The sequence below is a fragment of the Balaenoptera musculus genome, chromosome 7 (assembly GCF_009873245.2).
Source record: "Balaenoptera musculus isolate JJ_BM4_2016_0621 chromosome 7, mBalMus1.pri.v3, whole genome shotgun sequence".
Classification (NCBI taxonomy): domain Eukaryota; kingdom Metazoa; phylum Chordata; class Mammalia; order Artiodactyla; family Balaenopteridae; genus Balaenoptera; species Balaenoptera musculus.
Window position 1 is genome coordinate 77184072 of NC_045791.1, and position 21335 is coordinate 77205406.

General features: G+C 37.2%; 1 protein-coding gene across 4 annotated transcripts in view; it reads right to left on the reverse strand.

Annotated features, from left to right (window-relative positions):
* Positions 1-21335, reverse strand: part of SATB2 (SATB homeobox 2) — a 190286-nt gene that overhangs the window by 86518 nt on the left and 82433 nt on the right. For all 4 annotated transcript variants that reach the window (XM_036858940.1, XM_036858943.1, XM_036858942.1 and 1 more), the window contains one exon: positions 12412-12514. In XM_036858940.1, the coding sequence (XP_036714835.1) occupies positions 12412-12514 (103 nt within the window). The remainder of the gene's footprint in view (positions 1-12411; positions 12515-21335) is intronic.

Consider the following 21335-nt stretch of genomic DNA (forward strand, 5'->3'; position numbering starts at 1 on the left):
TGGCTCTAGCCTCATAAGCATAATAAACAAATCACGAGACCAGTGAAAACTAGTGGTTTTTTTTCTCTTCTTCTGCATAACTCAAAGTGAAGTTCTCGGGGCCTAAATGTTTCACAAGTACTTTTGTTGTATTTCCTTTAGAGAAAAATGTTTTTATTATAAGTGCATTGCAGGTAACATCAAGCCTTCTACCATTTATATAGTAGCTGAGGCACTGAGCTAAACCCTTTACACATCACTGTCATTTAATTCTCACATAACAATTGTATGACATAGATATTATTATGCCCACTTTATTGAAGAGAAGTTGAAGCTCAGAAAAAAACAATGTCGCAAACCTATTAAAGCAAGTAGCAGAAATCAAACCAATGTCTTTAGGACCTTTAAAGTCTTTGTTCCACGGCTTACGCTAAACTGCCCAACTTGGGACATGTGGTTGTTATTAATTTTGGGGTTCAAGTCAGGACTCATCAACTTTCCAACAGACAAGCCCTGCTTTCTGTTTGTATGTATGTGTGCATGTGCACATGCCGCACGAAAATGCATAGGTGACATGATGAGTGGGCGAGTTATCTGAATGGTGAGGGCTCAACCTGAAGCCTCCACTCTATGCCCTGTAAACCTTCCTGATGTGACAGACTACAGAAACCGGTCAGTTCTAAACAGTGAGGAAATTACTGATTCTTCCCAAATGAATGAGCTAATCACTAAAATAGGATTATTTGCGTTTGCTTGTTTATTGTTTAAATTCATATGATAGATATTTATTAATCTATCATATGTACTATGTACCAGAATGATGACAGCCCCTACAGATGCAGTACTGAATAATGAAAGAACTCCATCTATAGATTTGCTTCAGACAATGTAACTGAGTATAGATGGGCCTGTAACAACTGCCTATGATATAAAATGCATTTCTATTTGATGATAAAACATAGCTCCTTTTAATCCCTATTTTGTTGTTTATTAGCAGCTCATTCTAGTCATCTGTAATACTATTTCACACTCACTATATTTATTTTCATGAATCCTTCCATTCTTTTATTTTTCTTGCAGCCAAAAGGCTTTATCCCCAAATGAGGGTCATCAGCACGGAGTCCCACCTGACATGAAAGACATGAATCACGCAACTGAGAGCTCTTGCAAGTACTCTTTATAAACTCTGTAAATATGAAGTGTTTGTTTGAAACAGGTACCCAACAAAAAATAAAATGGGGTATGCACACTCATATAACATGGTAATAACCTGAGAATCTCAGGCAATCACAATAAATTCATATATGATTGAACTACTATATGAAATTGGTGACATACAACAATTTTGACCTATGAAAATGGCATTTACATATGATTCTACCTGATATTTATTTAGACTCCTCTCTCTGAACTAGGCTACACATTAACATTAAAAAGCCCTACTGTCCACCCAAAGTCTTTCACTGAGTTAAAACTCTTTTTAGAATGTAAACATAACACTAATTTTCCTGACAAACCAGAACAGCATCCTGTCTGCCAACACTGAACATGCCCAATCACTGAAAATACTTCTGACTTATTCTCTCCTAGTCAATAACTGTAGGTACAAAGTCAATTTGTTATATAAAAACTGCTTTTCTGTTAACACAAACATAGACAGACATGATCTCAAGAGCTAAAGCCAATATTCCATATATACCAGATATAAATCCCACACTATTGGAAATTAAAAACAAAACTATAACCAGAAGAGTTCACTATATATAATTAAAGAAAAGATTAGGAGTCTGAAAGGGCTGAAGGGCAAAAGAAAAAAAATAAGTCTTTTAGGACTATGAACCCTAAAGATTTTTTTTTTTCCTCTAAATTTGTTAAAGAGAATCTGTCTCTGGGTTGAGAACTTGCTTGCAAAGTCTCTGCCTAGAGCAAGATATTCAGAGCCAACTTGTTAACTCCTAATAAAACAAGACTTGGAAGGAAAATGCTTCCAGCCCCAAAAGCAAAGTGTACCAGCCGGCATTGTGATAATACCATATGACTGGTTTTCTTAGGTATATTTTCCCCTTATTATCAACTTCCTTTTTCCATCATATTAAGATCCACAAAAATACATATTATCTACCATAAAGCAACTTGAAGCTGAACACTTTGTTTTTTGACAATAAAAGTTCATAGGACCCATTATGTTCCATGGAAAAAGTAAGCATTGTCCACCTTTACTGTGTCTGAATGCCATTGTCCCTTTTGGTTTCAAACAATGCTTTATAATAGTTTGATAACACTGATCATTTCAAATATTCCTATAGCTTTCTGTATAGGTTAAAGCTACTTAGATCTAATAATATCTTGATTTTTACTCTTTGTTTTAATTTAAAACTATAATTTCGGAGGTGAATTCACACATGATAGGAAAAAAATGACATTTCAGAAACTTAACATTATCATTCAGGAGCATTCTCTGTGGATTAATTCTTTAATTCAACCTAATAAGGAAAAGTGAATCAAAGAAATAATCAATCCATAATTCATTATTTTCCATTGGCCATTCTCTCTGATTTCACAGGACTTAAATGTTTGGGGCCATTATTTTAAGTAAAATACTCAATAAACTAGCTGGAAACACCTCAAAGGGATGTTTTTCTTAGGCTACATAAATGGTCCCTAATTTTTACTTAACAAAGGTGTTACTGTCTCTTTCAGTGGAATTGATTAACAATTGCTAAATCTTTAGCTCAATAACTAATTAACAGAAAAAAAGAATATTTTAACCGATAACTTGCTAAGGACATTTGTAATATGAATTAAACAAGCAAAGGTTTTCTTTTTTTTTTTAATATATATTTTTTTCCAGACCTTCTGAGTTTATTCTGAACATGTATATGTGATTATATCATGTTACAACTTTCATCAGACTTCATGTATTTATGACATCTTTCACTTCTGCCCCAACCTCCAAACCTGACACAAGTCCCCACAGAATATTCCTTTTTTACCCACTGACTTCCAAATGCAAGTCCTTATCACTCCTAACATAAGTCTCTTCTAACCTTTGGGAGATGAGGGCTCCACCAGAAAGTAGGCATAGAGGGAACTTACCTCAACATAATAGAGGCCATATATGACAAACCCACAGCCAACATCGTTCTCAATGGTGAAAAACTGAAACCATTTCCACTAAGATCAGGAACAAGACAAAGGTTTTCTTTCTTCTCTCAACTGAGACGTCCGATAGCAAATAAGATTTAGTAAAAATATAATATGTGCAAAAATAAAACTGTTCTAAGTGCATATGTTCAAATAAATTCATCAATATTACATTCAATTCTATTAATATTTACTAAGCATCTACAATATACAAAGTCCTATGTTCACAGGGCTTGGAGGATGGCACAAAATGGATGAGTCCCCCAGATGTTCTTTCAAGGGATTTTTGGTCTAGTAGGGAGATTATTCAAGAATCAAAATTACTACGGAACATGGAACTTGGAAGGTGACAGCTTGAAAGGCCAAATGTTAGAACTCATAGCCTGGCTTGTACTCTAGATGATTCTAGATTTATGTCCATTCCCTTGAGAGTTCAGAAGTCCAAGGTCAGATAATCTCAAATTCTTGCATAGGGTAAGAATCATATCACCAGTCAGACAAAGAGCAAGTTAAACAACTGTCTACCATAGACAATTGTCATGGTAGTCCTAGCATCTTACATAGCACTTATATTTAAGAGCTTCAAGCACCTTGCAAACATAAGTGCTTTTCAGCTTTTAACTCTGTAAATCATCTGAGGAAACGCAAATAATAATTTTTATTTAGTCGATCAAGAGACCAAGAGAATTCTCTGATTTTAACCTATGGGTTTCCCCAAAATAAGAGGATGTCACCACAATCATACCAGATTTTAAATAAGCTGGATATTTCCTGGTCTACACACAAAACCTCTCATTTCACAACTCTGTAGATTCTTCATCAAGCACCGCCAGATCTTTGTTTTTGAGTTTTTAATTTTGTTTCTCAGCAAGACAAAAGGAAATCTGAAACTATGAGAAATCTAAAGCTCACTATAAGAAAAAGCTAAGATCTAAAGAGACCTGGACCACAACACTTAACCATGTCATCTCAGTTCAACTCCCTGCTTCTCTCTCATTGTTTCCCAAACATTGTTGGACCAGAACCTGTTTCAGGGCTTGCCACCAAGCCCCCATACCAACCATTCTCTCCTTCACTGCTAGATAATCACAACAGCCCACCCCCACCCCTACCACATGGCATGAGCTGCCTCATTCTCTACCACTCACTCCATCTCCAAAAACTTGTCTCCTTATCCATCTTCCTTCCTTTCCTCCAGGTTCTGAAGCAAAGCTATTTCTCTTTCTTTCAAAGGCAAAGCATCCTCTGTGCCCCATCCCTTCCTAATTTGTGAACTGTTGCTTACCACCCCTCTTCCCCTTCAGAGCCCTTGGCCTCCTGTGGCTCCATCGTCTTTCTCCTGAGTATTGGGGTGGGGTGGAAGTATGGGTTACACTTAACCCTAATGCTGCAGTTAGCTGCTCTTATATCCTTTCCTCATTCACTCAGTATCTGCTATCCTCATTTCCTTGCCATCTTCCATCTCAGATGCATACAGTTTCTCTTTGTTCTCACACGACAGGGAAATAGCTCCCTTTAGTGTCATTATGGTCCCTTTATTGCCAAAGTTAAGACCCTCCAATCACCTCTTCTCCTTTTCCTCCTCCTGTCACCCTTGATAACATTTCTCCACTGGTAACCCATCTTCCCTTGGCCTCCATGAAATCTCACTTTCTTCCTAACCATGTCTTCTTAACCCCTGGCCCTTTTACCTCTCAAAGTTTCCAACCCCTGTCCTCACTCTCCCCTTCAGAGAATCCTCTTTTGGTATCATTTTAACTATTACATCTAAAAAATTAGCTCCAGAATCTATTCTCTAGTCCTGTCTTTTGGTCAAGTGGCTTCATACCTTGAACAGCCCAGTGGGTATTTCTACCTGGTTCACCAACTCTCACTGAAGCATCAGCAACTTCCTCTCAGTTTATATCATCCCATTTCTGTCAAAACCATCAAGAGTCACTTAAGCTCAAAACCTTGGACTCCACTTTGATTTCCCTTTCTCTTCCCACACACGTATTGCATTGGCCACTTCTCTCTTTCTCATTCCTGCCACCAGAGCCAAAGCTCTACCTCCCTCACCATCTTCACTTCCACATACTACTGCAATAGATTCTATTTTGTCTGCATCCTCCAGGGTGTGCACACCACCCTTTCTCCCTCCCATTTGCCTCCCCTCCTGCCATAAACATATTCATATCCATACATGGTTTTAGATGGCTTCTAGAGGATGTGTTTGGTTTTTTTTTTTTAAACCGCCATTTTCATTATCGCTTCATTGTTGAAAAACCTTCAGTGATTCTCAGACTATCTCAACTGGGCTTTCAGAGTTCCCTAAGATGTGTTTACTACCTTCCCAACTTTATTTTTCATCACTATAACACGAACGCTCCCCACAGCCAGGTCCCAAACATTTCTGCTCTTTCACCAATGTTTGGTGCCACCATCAGTCCCACACCCAGCCATGCTCTTATCTTTTCCTTTTCACCAATCAAAATTCTTGGCCATTCTGGGCATGTTATATTACAGTATCATGATAAATGCACTGCCATTCTAGACATACTGGACAACCACCCATAATTTCCGAAATATATCATGCTCTTCTGCACCCCTGCATCTATACTCATGAACTTGCATCTGCCTGAAGTGTTCTTCCTTCTCCTTGTCCTCTCTGCAAAACTCTATTTGTCCTTAAGGTATAACTCATGTGCTACTTCTTCTCGAACTATCCCCTGACACCCAGCAGGTATAATTTATGGACCTTTCTCTGTGTTACCACTATACTAGTTTATACCACTGTTATATATTTGCCAGATATACGGCCACCTCCCTGCTAGGTTGAGGGCGACACAACTAGAGGTAGGAACCATATCTTAAGTGTTTCTGAATGTCTCTCACTGCTTCTAGCACTGAATATGGGCTGTAGTAGAGATACTCACTAAACATTTTATTAAAATTAATTATCTAATTGTAACTGTAACTTTCTTGCAAGGAAGGACTAGGTAATGATCCCCACTTAAAATCCTGCCAGGTATATATAGTAGATGCTCAAATTTCTCTTTGAATAGTAGTAAAATATGTTATATTGTTAATTATTTCACAGAGAACGTAGGCTTTTTGAAACCAGGAATTGTGTCTTATAATTCTTTCAAATAGTAAGTATAGATGATGGATGGATGGATGGATGGAGGAAGAAAGGAAGGGGTTAGAAAAGCAGATCCTTTTTCCCTTTCCATTCTTTTTTAAATGGCTTATAAATATGAGAAGATAGCAAGTTTGTTTCTTTCCATCTACAAACCACACTGTTGACAAATGATTGTTTTTACTTCTTTAAACATTTATGAATAAACACATTCAGGCTAAAGAAGCAGCTACCAGTACAGCTAGAATAAGCTTCTTAAGATCCAAGCAAGAAATGAGTCCACATCTGAGCTTAGGGTCCAAGGCATTCCCCACATACCATTCTTCCACTTGGTGACACTACCAATAAGCTCCTAATTGGAAGGTTAGGAAGGGTAAGGTGATCAATGAAGGCACATCAGTGATTACCAGTGTAAACGCACAAGGTTCTTTCAATTTTTGGAAAACCAGTAAGATGGAAAGTGCTTGTTTGCAGAAGTGATGTTTCTACATCAATGAATCTAATATATATATAAAATTCAAGGATTTGATGTTGTCATTACTTTAGACAAGGTGCAATATAGGCAGAGGGCAGACAAACTTCCTTGCCAAGCACCTTAATTTAGATCCAAAACTGAAAGCAAATCTCTTTCATGACCCAGAAGAATTAGGTAGACAAAAGTTAAGTTACTGGTAGGAGGGAGATGCAAGAGGGAGGAGATATGGGGATGTATGTATATGTATAGCTGATTCACTTTGTTATAAAGCAGAAACTAACACACCATTGTAAAGCAATTATAGTCCAATAAAGATGTTAAAAAAAAAAAAAAAAAGTTAAGTTACTTTTACCTCATCAGAGCTAAACAACAGCAGAGGCAGAAGTACCAGCAGTTGATTAAAGGCATTGTCCTGACCACCATGGCTAAGCAAGGGCTGCCTTATGGAACCAGGTCAGGGGACACTGATTTCTCTATTCAACTTGGAGGCACCACTTTGTAAATGACACAATCATTTTTGGGTACAAGAGGTGCTTTAAATGTGGTAACATTATATCATTTCAGCTATAATGATCATAATTACTTATTTCTTTTAATCACAACCCACTTAACCACTTTAGTACAGAGAACTAGTTCAAGGAGTTTAATTTTCATTCAACATCTAATCTTTGTGTTTACTGAAACCCTTCACAGGCTTTGTTTACTGTCTGCTTGCTGGCCTGGACGTTTGATCTTGCAAGACTAGATCAGACAGGGTCAGATAAAATACTGATTACTAGAATAAACCAGGCTTGAGGAAGTAACACTGGTTTTTAAAATCCTCATTTCTCCCAGCTTTTTAATATTTTGCAAAATAAGCTCAAATAAACAAACAGAATTAAGACAACTAGCAAACAGGGGCTCCTTGAGCAATGACTGAGAAAAGGAAAGTGATGGGGATAATTTTGCTTTCTGGCCACAGTATAGGGTTTGGTTAGGTCCATTCATTCTAGTGGTATTATTTTATGACACAAATAATTTTGAGATATCCACTAGAATTGTGTGAACTTTCAATGACCCCTTAATTCTTGTGACATATTAAATACTTGAAACCGACCTGACCAAAGACGGCAGTTCATTTTGCTTTTGGTGCCAGATGAAAAACACTTTAAATATAAAATTATTTTCTTTTAATTGATTAATTTTTAATTAGGAAACATTTAAAACATATGAGCGCTTCTTTGTTAAGGTACTTTCTTATTCTTATAAGATCCCTTGCAGAATTAGATTGCCATAATAGTATAATTAATAATAGTACTGCACACAATTGCCACTTAGTTTCATAAAACTGATGGGGCAAGTGTATGTCTAAATAGATTTAATCCAAAAGAAGAGTGAGGTTAAAAATATTGTTTTAATAAAATGCGTAGAACCTATGAAAGAAAAATTGATAGGTAAATCCCACATAACCCCCAAAATTCTTGAAAATAATTAATAGCATGAATGTTTCTAGGTCCCAGTGGATTATCCTTGGGTCCAACACTAAGACTCCTACACATTAAACAACCGTTAATATTGGTCTTTTTGTTTTGTTTTGTTTTTCCACAAAATGTATGTATTTTTCTGAATCCTGGGAGCTTATGAGAGCTACATTGTAAAATCTAGGCCAGAAGCAATTACAGTATGAGATGAACAGCAATTAAAAAAATGCCATCTGAACCAACCAACTACCACATTCAACCACTTCATTTTCTTCAGTATCGAAAACTCCTGGGAAGCAGGTTCATGGTTCTGAACTTTAAAACCAGAGTACACAAACTGTCTCCCCATCTATCCTGAATTAACACTAATGTTAACTCAAATATGTCTGTGTCAACTATGATTGCCTTTGAAATTAAAGGAAAAAGGTAAACAGAATGTGCTTTGCTGTGATCACTGGGGAAAATAACGTTAACATGCTAAGCCAAACCAACTTAAGACTTTTTAAAGAATAAGTGTAAATAGTTTAGCTATAATAACAACAAATTCAAAAAATGCACATTAAAATGTTTACTTCAAAATTTAGACAATTCCATTTGTATATAGTCTTTACATCTGTTTTTAATGATATCAAATTATTGATTATTCATTTTTCTCATATTTATTTAAGCATTAACTATAGAATTTGCAATCTGATCTTTTTTTCCTAAAACCTTTCAGTAGACTTTTATTTTTGCCAGGTTTTAGTCATGTTTACTTTGATCTTTCAGAGTATATAATTATTTTACTGTTTATTTCTATGAGAAGAGAAAAAAAATTTGACCTAGGAGATCTATATGTGGCAATTTGTAACAGAATCACATAGCTTATGTTTGGGAAATCATGGTTTTGATTAAGAAGCAACCATTTAGTTCCCACTGTTTTATTAAAACAGACATTAGCAGATAATAGGAAACATATTTAACAATGTAGCCTGCATTTAGTTTGAGACATCAGTAAGCTAGCTTGAGATTTTCTTCTATACTGAATATCAGCAGTGATACATGTAAACTGGTAACTATGGAATGGAAACAAGGTGGGGGAGGGGAGACAAGGAAAGACAGAGAACTCTGACTTCTGCACTCTCAGGAAGAGCCCTAAGGTAGAATTCTGGTTTTGCTACTTTATTTCCAGATTTGAAATTCATTGCTTTTTTTTTTTTTTTTTTGAAAATGGATGGACACAAATAGAAATTTTACAAACAAAATCATTGCTTTCTCATGAGAAATGGATTCTACTAGATAGGAACTCCCACAGTGACATCTATTCACAGCATAAAGCTTCTAAGGACTGAAATGTTCCTGTATAGGTCCAACACTTCCTTTTCTCTGAAGGTGGAAAGTTAATAAAATGCACTTCTCTGGGGTGTTTATTTTCTCTACACCATTATACCTGTCATGAATTCTTTGTTTTTCCTCCCACTCCCTTGGTTGATGAATCAACACCACTTGAACTGTTTTACGGCAGCTTGTGTTTACTTCACACATACCTTAACCTTCCCTTTTCTCCTCCTACTGACACACACACATGCACACACACACTTTTTAACAGCAACGACTAGCTCCATCTCTTTGAATAGCATGTGTACACAGCGGCTGGCCGCCTCTTCAGGTGTGGATCCTTGACCTCCTGATTGAAATCAAGGTCTCAGTCTGCTTTTATGGCACTTAAAGATTTAACTGTGCATTTACTATCTTGAAGAAAAAAATAGAGCTTGAAGAATTGACTTGCTAAGAAAGAAAGGAGAAAAGTAGAAGACATAAGTGTTAATGTGTGTGTGAACAGATATTATACACACACAAACCACACACACACACAGATTCTGTAGTGGCGATTCTGAAAACACTAGAGTGAAGAGTTTCCAGTCTTTCTGAATCTGGAATTATACTCCAGACTATTAAAAGAGAACGCTCTCTTCCTTTCTCTTATAATAGAAAGTAAATTGGATCTAACAAATGACCTTGAAGCTGCGTGATTCTTTTGATTTTTAGCCAAAGAGGATATTGTTCAAGCACTTTAACAATCTGATTTTAAAGGAAAAACTTGGAGACAACACTTACAGAAAAGAAACACTTCCGAACTACACAATCATGTCTTATAATGAGAAGGAGTTATTCATCTTATCCTGTACAAGAGTTAATATTAATAACATTGTAAAGCAAGTACCCAAGCCAGAAACTAGAGGGTCCTAAGAATTTTAGAATATATTGAAAAGGAATGGATCTTAATTCAATTTTTAGTGAACTTAATTTCTCCTGGGTAGTTCAACGACTTGACTTTCCTTATAAATTGTATATTTAGCATAAAATGCTCTCATTCCTTTGTAATCAGAAATGTGCCACCAATGCAAATAAAGCTCATTTTCTCCAAAGGTAACCTTGTAAACAAACTCCCAAGTACTCAACAGCCAAGAGGCATTACTTCCATACTGTCTCCCTAGAGGAAAACTACAGGTAGTAAAAACAAATAAATTAATCCTTTACTTTTACCTGCCCACCATAAATTGTCATTTAACCCTCTCAACAGGGGCAGTGAACCATCAGCAAGTCTCTGAATACCTATAATAAAGCACGATGAATGATGTCATAATCATGCAAAATATGAACTCGAAGGACCCTCAAACATCAACCTGTTCTGTTACCAAAATATCCCCCAATCCCCTCAGGGGTTGGTAGCATTTGAATTGAATAGCATTTGAAGTGGGGTGAGAACAACAGAATTTTTCCAGCATTGACAAATTTGCAAAGGCAAAATATCACATATATTTAAAGGGCTGGATGGCCTAAATAGCATGCCATTTATTATATGAGAATGGTATATTCAGGATCAGATATAATTCTATATATAATATATTGCTGCTAGTAGAATTACTACTATTAATTATTGTTACAATATTATAGCTATTGTTTATTAAGAGATTACTTTGTGCCAGTATTAACGTATTTAGTCCTCACAGCTAGCCAGTGACTTACTTACTTTTATTACTTCCAATTTTCAGATAAGGAGATTGAGTCTTGGTGAAGTTAAATAATTTGTTCAAGCTCACACAGCTAGTAAACAGAACACAAAGATTTGAATACAAGTCCTCCTGACTGCAGAGTCCCTTTGCTTTAACCACTGTTCTGGAATTGTCTCCAAATAAACACAACATCAAAACTCCATTTCTGACCAAAGATTTCCTGATACCACACAGTCATTTCAATTTGCTAATTGGTACTTAAACTATAAGTGCTGATTTAACCTAGAATGACTGCTTTTTTCATTAATAAATTAATGAAAATGATTTATTGATTGAGCTTTTTAAATAGACATGCCTATCTGAAATATACAACTTCAAAATATTTTTAAAGATCTCAGCCTTCACAAGCATCTCTTGTGAAAACTACACACTTCATATATTATGCTAAGAATTTTACTTTAGTTCTAACACCATCTTAGTTTTAAGGGAGCTAATCTGGATCTCTTGATGGAAATATTAATAATCTTATCTTGCACCCCAATGTTCATAGCAGCACTATTTACAACAGCCAAGGCATGGAAGCAACTTAAGTGTCCATCAACGGAGGAATAGATAAAGATGTGGTATATACATACAACAGAATATTACTCAGCCACAGAAAAACAATGAAATATTGCCATTTGCAGCAACATGGATGGACCTAGAGATCATCATACTGACTGAAGTCAAACAGAGAAAGACAAATATTATATGATATCACTTATATGTGGAACATCGAAAAAATAATGCAAATGAACTTATTTACAAAACAGAAACAGAATCACAGACATAGAAAACAAACTTGTGGTTGCCCAAGGAGAAGGGGGCAGATAAATTAGGAGTATGGAATTAACAGATAAACACCACTATATATAAAATAGATAAATAACAAGGCTTTCCTGTATAGCACAGGGAACTATATTCAATATCTTATAATAACCTAAAATGGAAAAGAATCTGAAAAAAATACACATATATATATATGTACATGTATAATTGAATCACTTTGCTGTATACCTGAAACTAATACAATATTGTAAACCAACTATACTTACAATTAAAAAAAAGAATCCTACCTTTATAAAAAAGTATATAAAATTTTATTAACAATTGTATCTAAATTAGCATAAATTCCCAAGAATCAACAACTCCTTGACCTAAGAAACTGAAAATAGGCTTCAAAAATAAAAGTCAGTTTACCTTTAATCTTCTTGTACTTCTTATACCATCTCCCAAACTCCTGGCACTTGGTTGCTGACACGTTGGCATAATATGTGCTATTTACAATGGATGAGATCATACTCTGTAAAGAAAAAAAAAACAGTTATTTTTCCATAAATATGAGTATTCCTTTTCAGGGACAAGAAAAGGCACATTATATAGTCCATACCAATCTCCTCTGTCTTTTAAATTGGAAGCAGTCACCCTCCTGCAAACTAAACTATTAAATATGATTAACAAAACTTACTATCCCTTTAACTTGTACGATGACAGTGCATTCTCCATAAAACCAACCCTGGAGCAATGTCAAAGATGGAGGGCGCAGGACACACAGATTGAATGCAAAGGGAAAGAACAGTTGTGATTTAGGAACCCGAGCAAAAGGTGAGATCAGATGCTCCTGCATCTGTAATCCAAATAATGCCTCTCAGATGTTTCTGTTCCGCTTCCAACTGCACCAAGCTTACACAGCCAAGAATCTGAGAACATCCGTGCTACACACTACAGAACAACATTTAGGGAAATAAGTTAAATTAATATGATTTATAGAAATGTGTGATTAGCACTTGTGTGAAAATTCACCAAATGAAAAAATTAACAGTGCTATTTTAGAGCAGGGGAAACTAAACATAACACTTGTTCTGTATTTCAAGCAAAAATGCATCAAAGCTAAAACTTTGAGTGTTTAAGTACCTGATTCCTTCTTGTTCTTCATACTCCTCTCTCTCCTCAGCTCAACCCTTTAGCTGATTTGTGTGAAATTGCAGTTAACAGGAAAGAGAAAGGGAGCATAACCTAACTTACCACTGAAAAATTAAAAATTATAACTGCACACCTTGAATTCAATTTCATACAGAGATATGTTTTCAGTCAATATGGCATGTTTGGACCAACATTCATGGCAGACGTTAACTTATACCTGAATGACTGTGATAGTACATGTGTATGTTTTATACATAGATTTTATTTCTGCAAATTCTGTCTAAAAACAAATGGACATAAACGAGTCAAGAGATCCAAATGAGCTACGTAAGGCTTTATATCCTGCCTTGAAATCTCATCTTTCTTAAAAAAGTTTTCCCCAGATATGGAACAGTTGAGGGAAATCTTGGAACTTCTAATGTCATTTCGACAAAGTAGTCAAGATAAAAAGGATAACAATAAATCAAGGCATTGACAAGTTATTTAGGTTCAAATGCCAGTAGACAGTCCTGCATAGACTCCCATTTAAGACAGTTTCCTCTTTGAGCCCACAGACTCCCTCTTTTTTAATCACTATGCAGTACTGATGGGGGAGGGAGGTTCTAATTCAATTCACAGAAACCTCTGGTTCTTTCTATATAGCAGATGGCTATCCTCCCTGCAGTTGCTGATCTCTAAATGACAATTCTGTTCCCTAAGGGGAGATAGTAAAGGGAACTCTTTTAATCTGAGGATCTGGACACAGCCCTGGAACACAAAGAGCCAGTATCACCTGAGTGTATCACAGAACTTGGAGCCTTGCCTGCTGCCTTAGAGGATCAATGGAATCCTAATCTTCCTGAGGCAGGGTTCTGCTTTGTATGTTACTAAAACAAAGGAGTAGAGAAGTCTCTTGGCTAGCTGGGCTAGTTCCTTCCCTCTCTGGGCTGAGCTTTTCTCTCTGTCCCAGTTCGTGAGATCCTTGAGAACAGTGACTCTGTCTGTTTCTTTTTTTTTCTCTCCCTTGTGTCTAACACGGTTCTGATGTGGGATATCTGAGTCACTGAAATATAACAGATGAAAAGGGACAAAGATGAAATTTAAAAATGCCAAACTGAAATGTCAAAATAATGAAAAATTTAACATGAAAGCAGCCTAATAACAGATGCACCAGCTACTCTGGTGTATGTGAATAACTGCAAATGTACTTGTCATCTTTCTATGTTGTTTGTATGAATGTTACCCTCTGGAAAGGCATAAGATATATAGCCATGGCAGAAGCCAGAGCTAAACCTTCTATCACAAAGTGATCTAGAAAGCAGATTAAAATGGAAAGTGTTTTAAGTACTGCCTGCAGCTGCCCCTCAACTCTTCCTGGCCCATAAGACCAGGACACAAATCCATATTACTCTGGTCTCAGATAATCCACATTTCCCCCACTCCCTGGACGTCCTACTTTGTCTTTGCTCCAGATGCATCTTCATTAACACTCTTGTGTTAGTGGCCAGTGTCAATCTATGTGGCAAGAAAATGAATACCTGGGCTTCTGCTGGTTTCATCACCAGATGGTCTTACACTAGAGTCGGTTCACACTCATTTAAAAAGGAGTTGGCAGACGTGGTATATATACACAGAGGAATACTACTCAGCCATAAAAAAAGAATGAAATCCTGCCATTTGCAACAACATGGATGGACCTTGAAGGCATTATGCTAAGTGAAATAAATCAGAGAAACACAAATGCTGTATGATTTCACTCGTAGTATCCTAAAAAAAATAAAAATAAAATAAAAACGAACTAATAGATACAGAGATCAGATTAGTGGTTACCAGAGGGGAGGAGGGTTTTGGGGTGGGTGAAATTGGTGAAGGGGCTCTACTGTATGGTGATGGATGGCAACTGTACTTGTGGTGGTGATCTCTTTGTAGTACACACAGATGTCAAACAGTAAATGCTGTATGTCTGAAACTTATATAATAAAATAATAACAATAATAATAATTAAAAGGTAATAGGAAAAAAAAGGAGTTGGCTACACAGAGACTCAGTCAGGTTTGTTCTCTTCCCCATATTATTATAAGCGAGTTTCTAACTCTGCTGACCACAGAACAAAAAATAAATAGGTTTAAGCTATGAACTGAGCAAAGGAACTGGGTAGCAAATAAAGACAGTTTCCTATAACACGAGAAACTTTAGTCACCAGAAATGTCTCTTCAAATGTGTGGCACCTTTTATTCATATTAACTCCCTGCAGGTCTTTACAGTTAGTTGACCCTTAAAGTAGCTCTACTGATACAAATTTTTATAATTCAACCTGAGAGAGCTTTAAAAACAGAAGAGGTACATCTTGGGGATATTTAAGATGAAAGGTCATGTTATATCTTACCATTACAGTTTCAATTATGAATATTTTCTAACCCTAAATTAGACTGCTATATTCTCAAAGCCTGAGTCTGAACCACTAGGCCTCGCTAGAATACTCTGGACGCACACTACGAGGTCATCTTAATGTTATGTCAATTTACTTTTAAAACATCAAAACTTAATTCATTATAAACAAAATTGAAAGGGGCTAACACAGACCCAGCACATGCTGACTTTTACTCTACAAGGAATAGTGTTCTCCAGAGGTCCTGGGGCACAGAGAATCTGTATTTACCACATTGCATCCATGCTACAGCCACGTTTTAAAAATACAGTCATCCCTCCATATCCATGGGTTCCTCATCCGGGGATTCAAACAACTGTGGATTGAAAATATTTGGGAAAAAAAAAAATTCCAGAAAGTTCCAAAAAGCAAAACTTGAATTTTCTACACACACCCCAGCAACTATTAACATAGCATTTAATCTAGAGATGACTTAAAGTATATGGGAGGATGTGCGTAGGTTATATGCAAGTACTATGTCATTTTACACAAGGGACTTGAGAATCTGAGGATTTTGGTATCCGCGTGGAGGTCCTGAAACCAATCTCCTGGGATACCAAAGGATGCCTGTACTTTTTTTTTGGCTGTGTGTTGGGTCTTCGTTTCTGTGCGAGGGCTTTCTCTAGTTGCGGCAAGCGGGGGCCACTCTTCATCGGTGCGCGGGCCTCTCACTATCGCAGCCTCTCTTGTTGCGGAGCACAGGCTCCAGACGTGCAGGCTCAGTAGTTGTGGCTCACGGGCCTAGTTGCTCCGCGGCATGTGGGATCTTCCCGGACCAGGGCTCGAACCCGTGTCCCCTGCATTGGCAGGCAGATTCTCAACCACTGTGCCACCAGGGAAGCCCTGACTGTATTTTAATATCACTGAAATTGGGATGCATCTTACAATCAGTAGCATCTTAGACCTGATGAGATACAGTTGCTGCAAAATGGGATGAGTAATAATTAAAATCTCTCCCACCTACCACCCTGCCAAAAAATATCTAATTTCCATTCACTGCTTTTAAAAATATGTATATAATTTTGTAGTCTACATTGCTCTTTTATGTTTTCCAGTCATTCAAGAGCAACCATACAATTGGACTTTTAGAATACCTCCACCTTTTTGATAAATGAACACGATATGAATCACTTTTTCAATCCAGAATACAACCACCTCCTCAGTATCCATGTTAATATAAAGCAATACTGATACAAATAACCCAGAAGATATGTGTGCTGTTATTTTTAACACTTAAACAAAGGGACTATGTTTTATTAAATATCAATATTTATATTATAATTAAATAGGCTAATATTCAATGACTAATAATATTAAAATGACTTTGCATTTAGGAAGCATGCTTCACTTCTCATGGTGGTGGGATGTGAGAAAGAAAGGAGGAGGACATGTGCGATGGGCAATCGAGGCAACCCCTCTCATCCTTAGTCACAGCCATAAATAGCACACAGACAGTGATTGTAGACAAAGCTATTTTATGAAAAATATTACGTATTAAAATAAATAGGAAGGTTTAACATGTCTTCCTAACTACAGAAAAATTTTTGAAAGTTTCAGGCGTCTTTGTAATCAATCATGGAATTTTAAATATGAAGAATGTAGATGGGGGATAAAAATCTAAGTTTCCTCATTTGCGGTCACTCTGACACATCTGCCACTTATATTTAAAAGTTATTTTTTAATAAAATAAGGTTTTGAGGAATCAAGATATATCAGAATTAGTTACTGCAAAGCTTATTAGCTAATTTGAATTTGCTCTAAGCCAACTGCAAGAGAATATTATAGTATTGTTATTAATACTTACTACAGCTAAGTAGAAATATAGCTAAGAAAAATAAATTTTCTTTTAGCTTCCTGAGACAAATTTTAAACTCACTTGTTTGTTTTTGACTAGCCCAGAGAAGAGACGTCACCTGTGATTATAAGTGTGCTTGCATTTTTCAAACCAAGGGCTCAGAAACTCAGAATGAAGAAGCATCTTGCCCAAAGTCAAATAGCAGCAGGAAGCACCACAAAGAGACACTAACACCAGGCCACACTATTTCATGGGAAATGTTCATCACCATCTCCATCTGCTAGCACAAGCTCAAAGTGGATTCTGCAACCAATGCTTTAGACAAAGCAAGAAACAAGGTGACAAAAAATAAAACAAAAAGTTTCAGCCCCTTATATGAGTTAAGAAGTGTAGAATCAGAGAAAGCTAAGGAACCTAAAGGCAATTTAAAACTTAATAGAAAAAGCAAAACAATAAACACAGGTTAAGATGATTTGTACAATATACTTGGAAAGACAGAGATCTGAGCATCCCCTTTTCCTTCCCCCAAAAAAGAAAGATAAAATAATTGGGTATCTCTCACCACTTTCCCTTTGGCTTAGTGAGATTTGTTTGAACAGCAAAATTATGCTAAGAGTAGCTAAACTGCAGATGCATAATAGACTCACTGTAAAAAACAACATTTTAAAACCAAAGTGAATGGTTACATGTTCCATAGGTGAGAATGCCCTGTCTGAGCAAGAAGTAGGGGGACAAGCTGGCATCTCACGGCCTCCCTTCCCACCTGAACACAGAGGACAGAGCGTGATGCAGGCAATGAATGATATATGCATTCTTCGCTTGTTTTCAGCCTTGTCATTCTGCTTGGTAATATGTTAAATAACATATTAAACATGAGATCATAATGATACTCCAATTAAGGTTATAGGAAAGGGAAAAAAGTAATTTGGAGGAATTACTTTTTCATGAAAAATTAATGTTACTTGGCCACTTTCTACTATCCCTTTCCATCCCCATTTCTGAGTTATACTCTCAGAATGGAAAGCTTTTGCCATTCTAGCTGAAAGAAACACTTCCTCTGGGCTGATTCGAGAGCTCCTCCCCTAGGGGACTGCCTAATGGTTTGCTTGTCTGACAGGGGCACCCTCGTCTGTGAAAGGGGAATACTGATACCTGCCTCAGAGGCTGTAAGGATTCAGAGTTGATCTGCATAGAAGGCTTAGCGCAGAAGAGGTGGAGCCAGCGGACGCCAGCTCTCTCCTCTTCATGCAATCATTTCAGATGGTCATCTCAATCACCCACTGGGAATTATTTAGAAGTTGTCACCTGTGAGCCCTCTTCAACAAGAGTTCATGAGGTTGGGCCATGATCCAAAACAACCTTGCACGAAAATAACTGAAATGGACAGTTGGCACCTCGTTAACACGGGACAGGATGCATCCCCACTACACCCGTGAATTTAAGATTAAATGAAATGAACAGTTGGCAACTGGTTAAGACAATACTGGTCCAGGCAGTTGATCAGCCACTTGTCTGTAGATGAGGGCATGATCAATTTGTTCTTTTCTATTGACCCAATTGGCTGCTTGATTTCACTGCCTCATTATTTTGGCATATTGTACATTTAAGTTGTTCCTTTAATGATCCCCAAATGGGCAAGACTTGCCTAGGATGGCAGAAATCATTATCCTACAATCTATGTCTTTAAAAGACTATATAACCGCTACATCACCATCATACTGGAAATCTAGTAACCTTTTCACAGTTCAAAAACTCCCATCAGTCCTCTTGCTCCTCAAATATTTGGCAATAAAACCTCAACTAGGGGCATGGGACAGAGCTGCTTTAAAAACGTATCTGTATGCTAAGTGAAATGAGCCAGCACAAAAGGACAAATATTCTATGATTCTACTTTTATGAGACATCTAGAATAAGCAAATTCATAGAGACACAAAACAGAATAGAGGTTACCAGGGGCTGTTGGGGAAGAGAAGAATGGGTAATTATTGCTTAATGATTACGGACCTTTTGTCTGGGGCGATGAAAAATTTTGGAAATAGATCGGGGGAGGAGGGGGCGGGTGGGTGATGGTCGTACAACATGTAAATGTAATTAATACCACTGAATTGTAAACTTAAAAACTGTAAACTTAAAACTTGTTAAAATGATAAATTTCATGTTATGTATTTTTACCACAAAAAAATTTTTTTAAAGCATGTCTAGTGTCGCAGAGATAAAATTAGGAGGGGAGGCAGGGGGACACCGGAAGGTGAGCCTACATTTGCAAATTGTCTCCATTGGATCATCCTAATAACCTATGAGGTGATCAAGGCAGGCACTGTTAGCTCTTCTTAGTTTAATGGATTGAAACCCTGAGGACATGGGGTTTTGTCTTTTAACTCTTCCTTCCTTAAAAAAATTAGTGAGCCATAGAAAGATGTGTTCATAATGTTTTCAAATTGGAACAGTTAGAGACCATTTTAATAAGGGAGACCTGGGTCTAAAGTATAGGAAATTAGGATGCTTGGGACAGACTATGGGCTGATGGAAGAGGCTGGAAGTGGTGACTCAGGGGGACATCAGAGGAAAAGGAAGAGGCTGTCAGCATTTAAACACATTTTGAAAGGTGAAATCAAAAATAAATACACAGACACACAAATACAACCTATACTTTCCAAGCACCTGGCCAGACAGAGTACAGCTAAATCATGACTTCCCTCCCTTTAAATATATATGCCTCAGCCTACAATTGTTGCCCTTTTATGGACTTTTCCACTCTTTCCTTCTGCCTTCAAGGCTGCTCTTTTGAAATGTAGACCACTGGGATGTTCAAGAAAATATATACTAGCCACGGAATCATTCTTTTATGCAATTGCCAAACTTAAGTGAGGAAACACCTAATATGGTTTGGCTTGGGGGTAGTAAGGGAGAATTATGTTAAAAGCAGGCATCTTCTCCTCATGAACTGAGAATATTTTAGATAGCCCAATAATCTACCGTTCTGCTTTAAAGTAAGTAGCATTTGGTGCTCCACTCTCTTCGTCCTACACTGAAAGCTTCATCTCTCTCTCATCCTCACCTCTGTACCCCCAGCCCATTGTAAAGTACTTGACTCTTAACTGGGACTCCACTAAAGCTGGTAAAATACATTTTTTAATTACTGTTTCACTGTCTCAGAACAAAAATTCATTCTTTTTCACACTGCACAGATTGAACAAAAATGTATGCACCTATTCTATGACAGCCACCAACAAAATGAGTGAGCTTATCTCCACACCAAAATGCAATCCAGCTATGCAATTTAAGTGAATAATCCGGAACGTTTCAGGGTAACAGCCATAGGATTAATTCAGGCGCCCACATTACATGCCCATGCTGGCTGAGAAGGACTACCCCAGTGAGATTTTCCATAATAACACAGCATACCAGAAGCCTAAATCAAAGCTCCTCCATATCTAAGCAACAGAACTGAGCCCCTGGTTGATTGAAAATGTACTGGGCATCAACCACCAAAGTACTGTATTCACTGTTTCTCGTTCAAAACATTTTAGAGCTGCCAAGAACACTGTAAATAATCAAACTTTACATTTTATAAAACTTTCTAAAACATTTTAATATTGAATGTATTAAATACACTAGAGCAGTGGCTCTCAAGCAAGAGTGATTTTCCTCCCATCAAAGGACACTTGGCAATGTCTGGAGACATTTTGGTTGTCACAGGGCGGGGGGTTTGGGTAGGGGGGATGTTACCGGCGTCTAGTGGATAGAGATCAGGGATGCTGCTAAAGACCCCACAATACACAGGACCACAGGACATTCCCCCACCACTGAGAATATCCAGCCCCGAAGCTCAACTGGGCCAAAGTTTAGAACTCCTGCATTAGAGTAACCACAACATGCAAGACATACATTGTGCTGAATGCTGAGAACACGGAGATAAGAGATGGCTTCCCCTATTGTGGGCAATCCAGTAAGTGATGAGAACTGGCAGATAACACTGACAACAGGCTGTGATAAGTG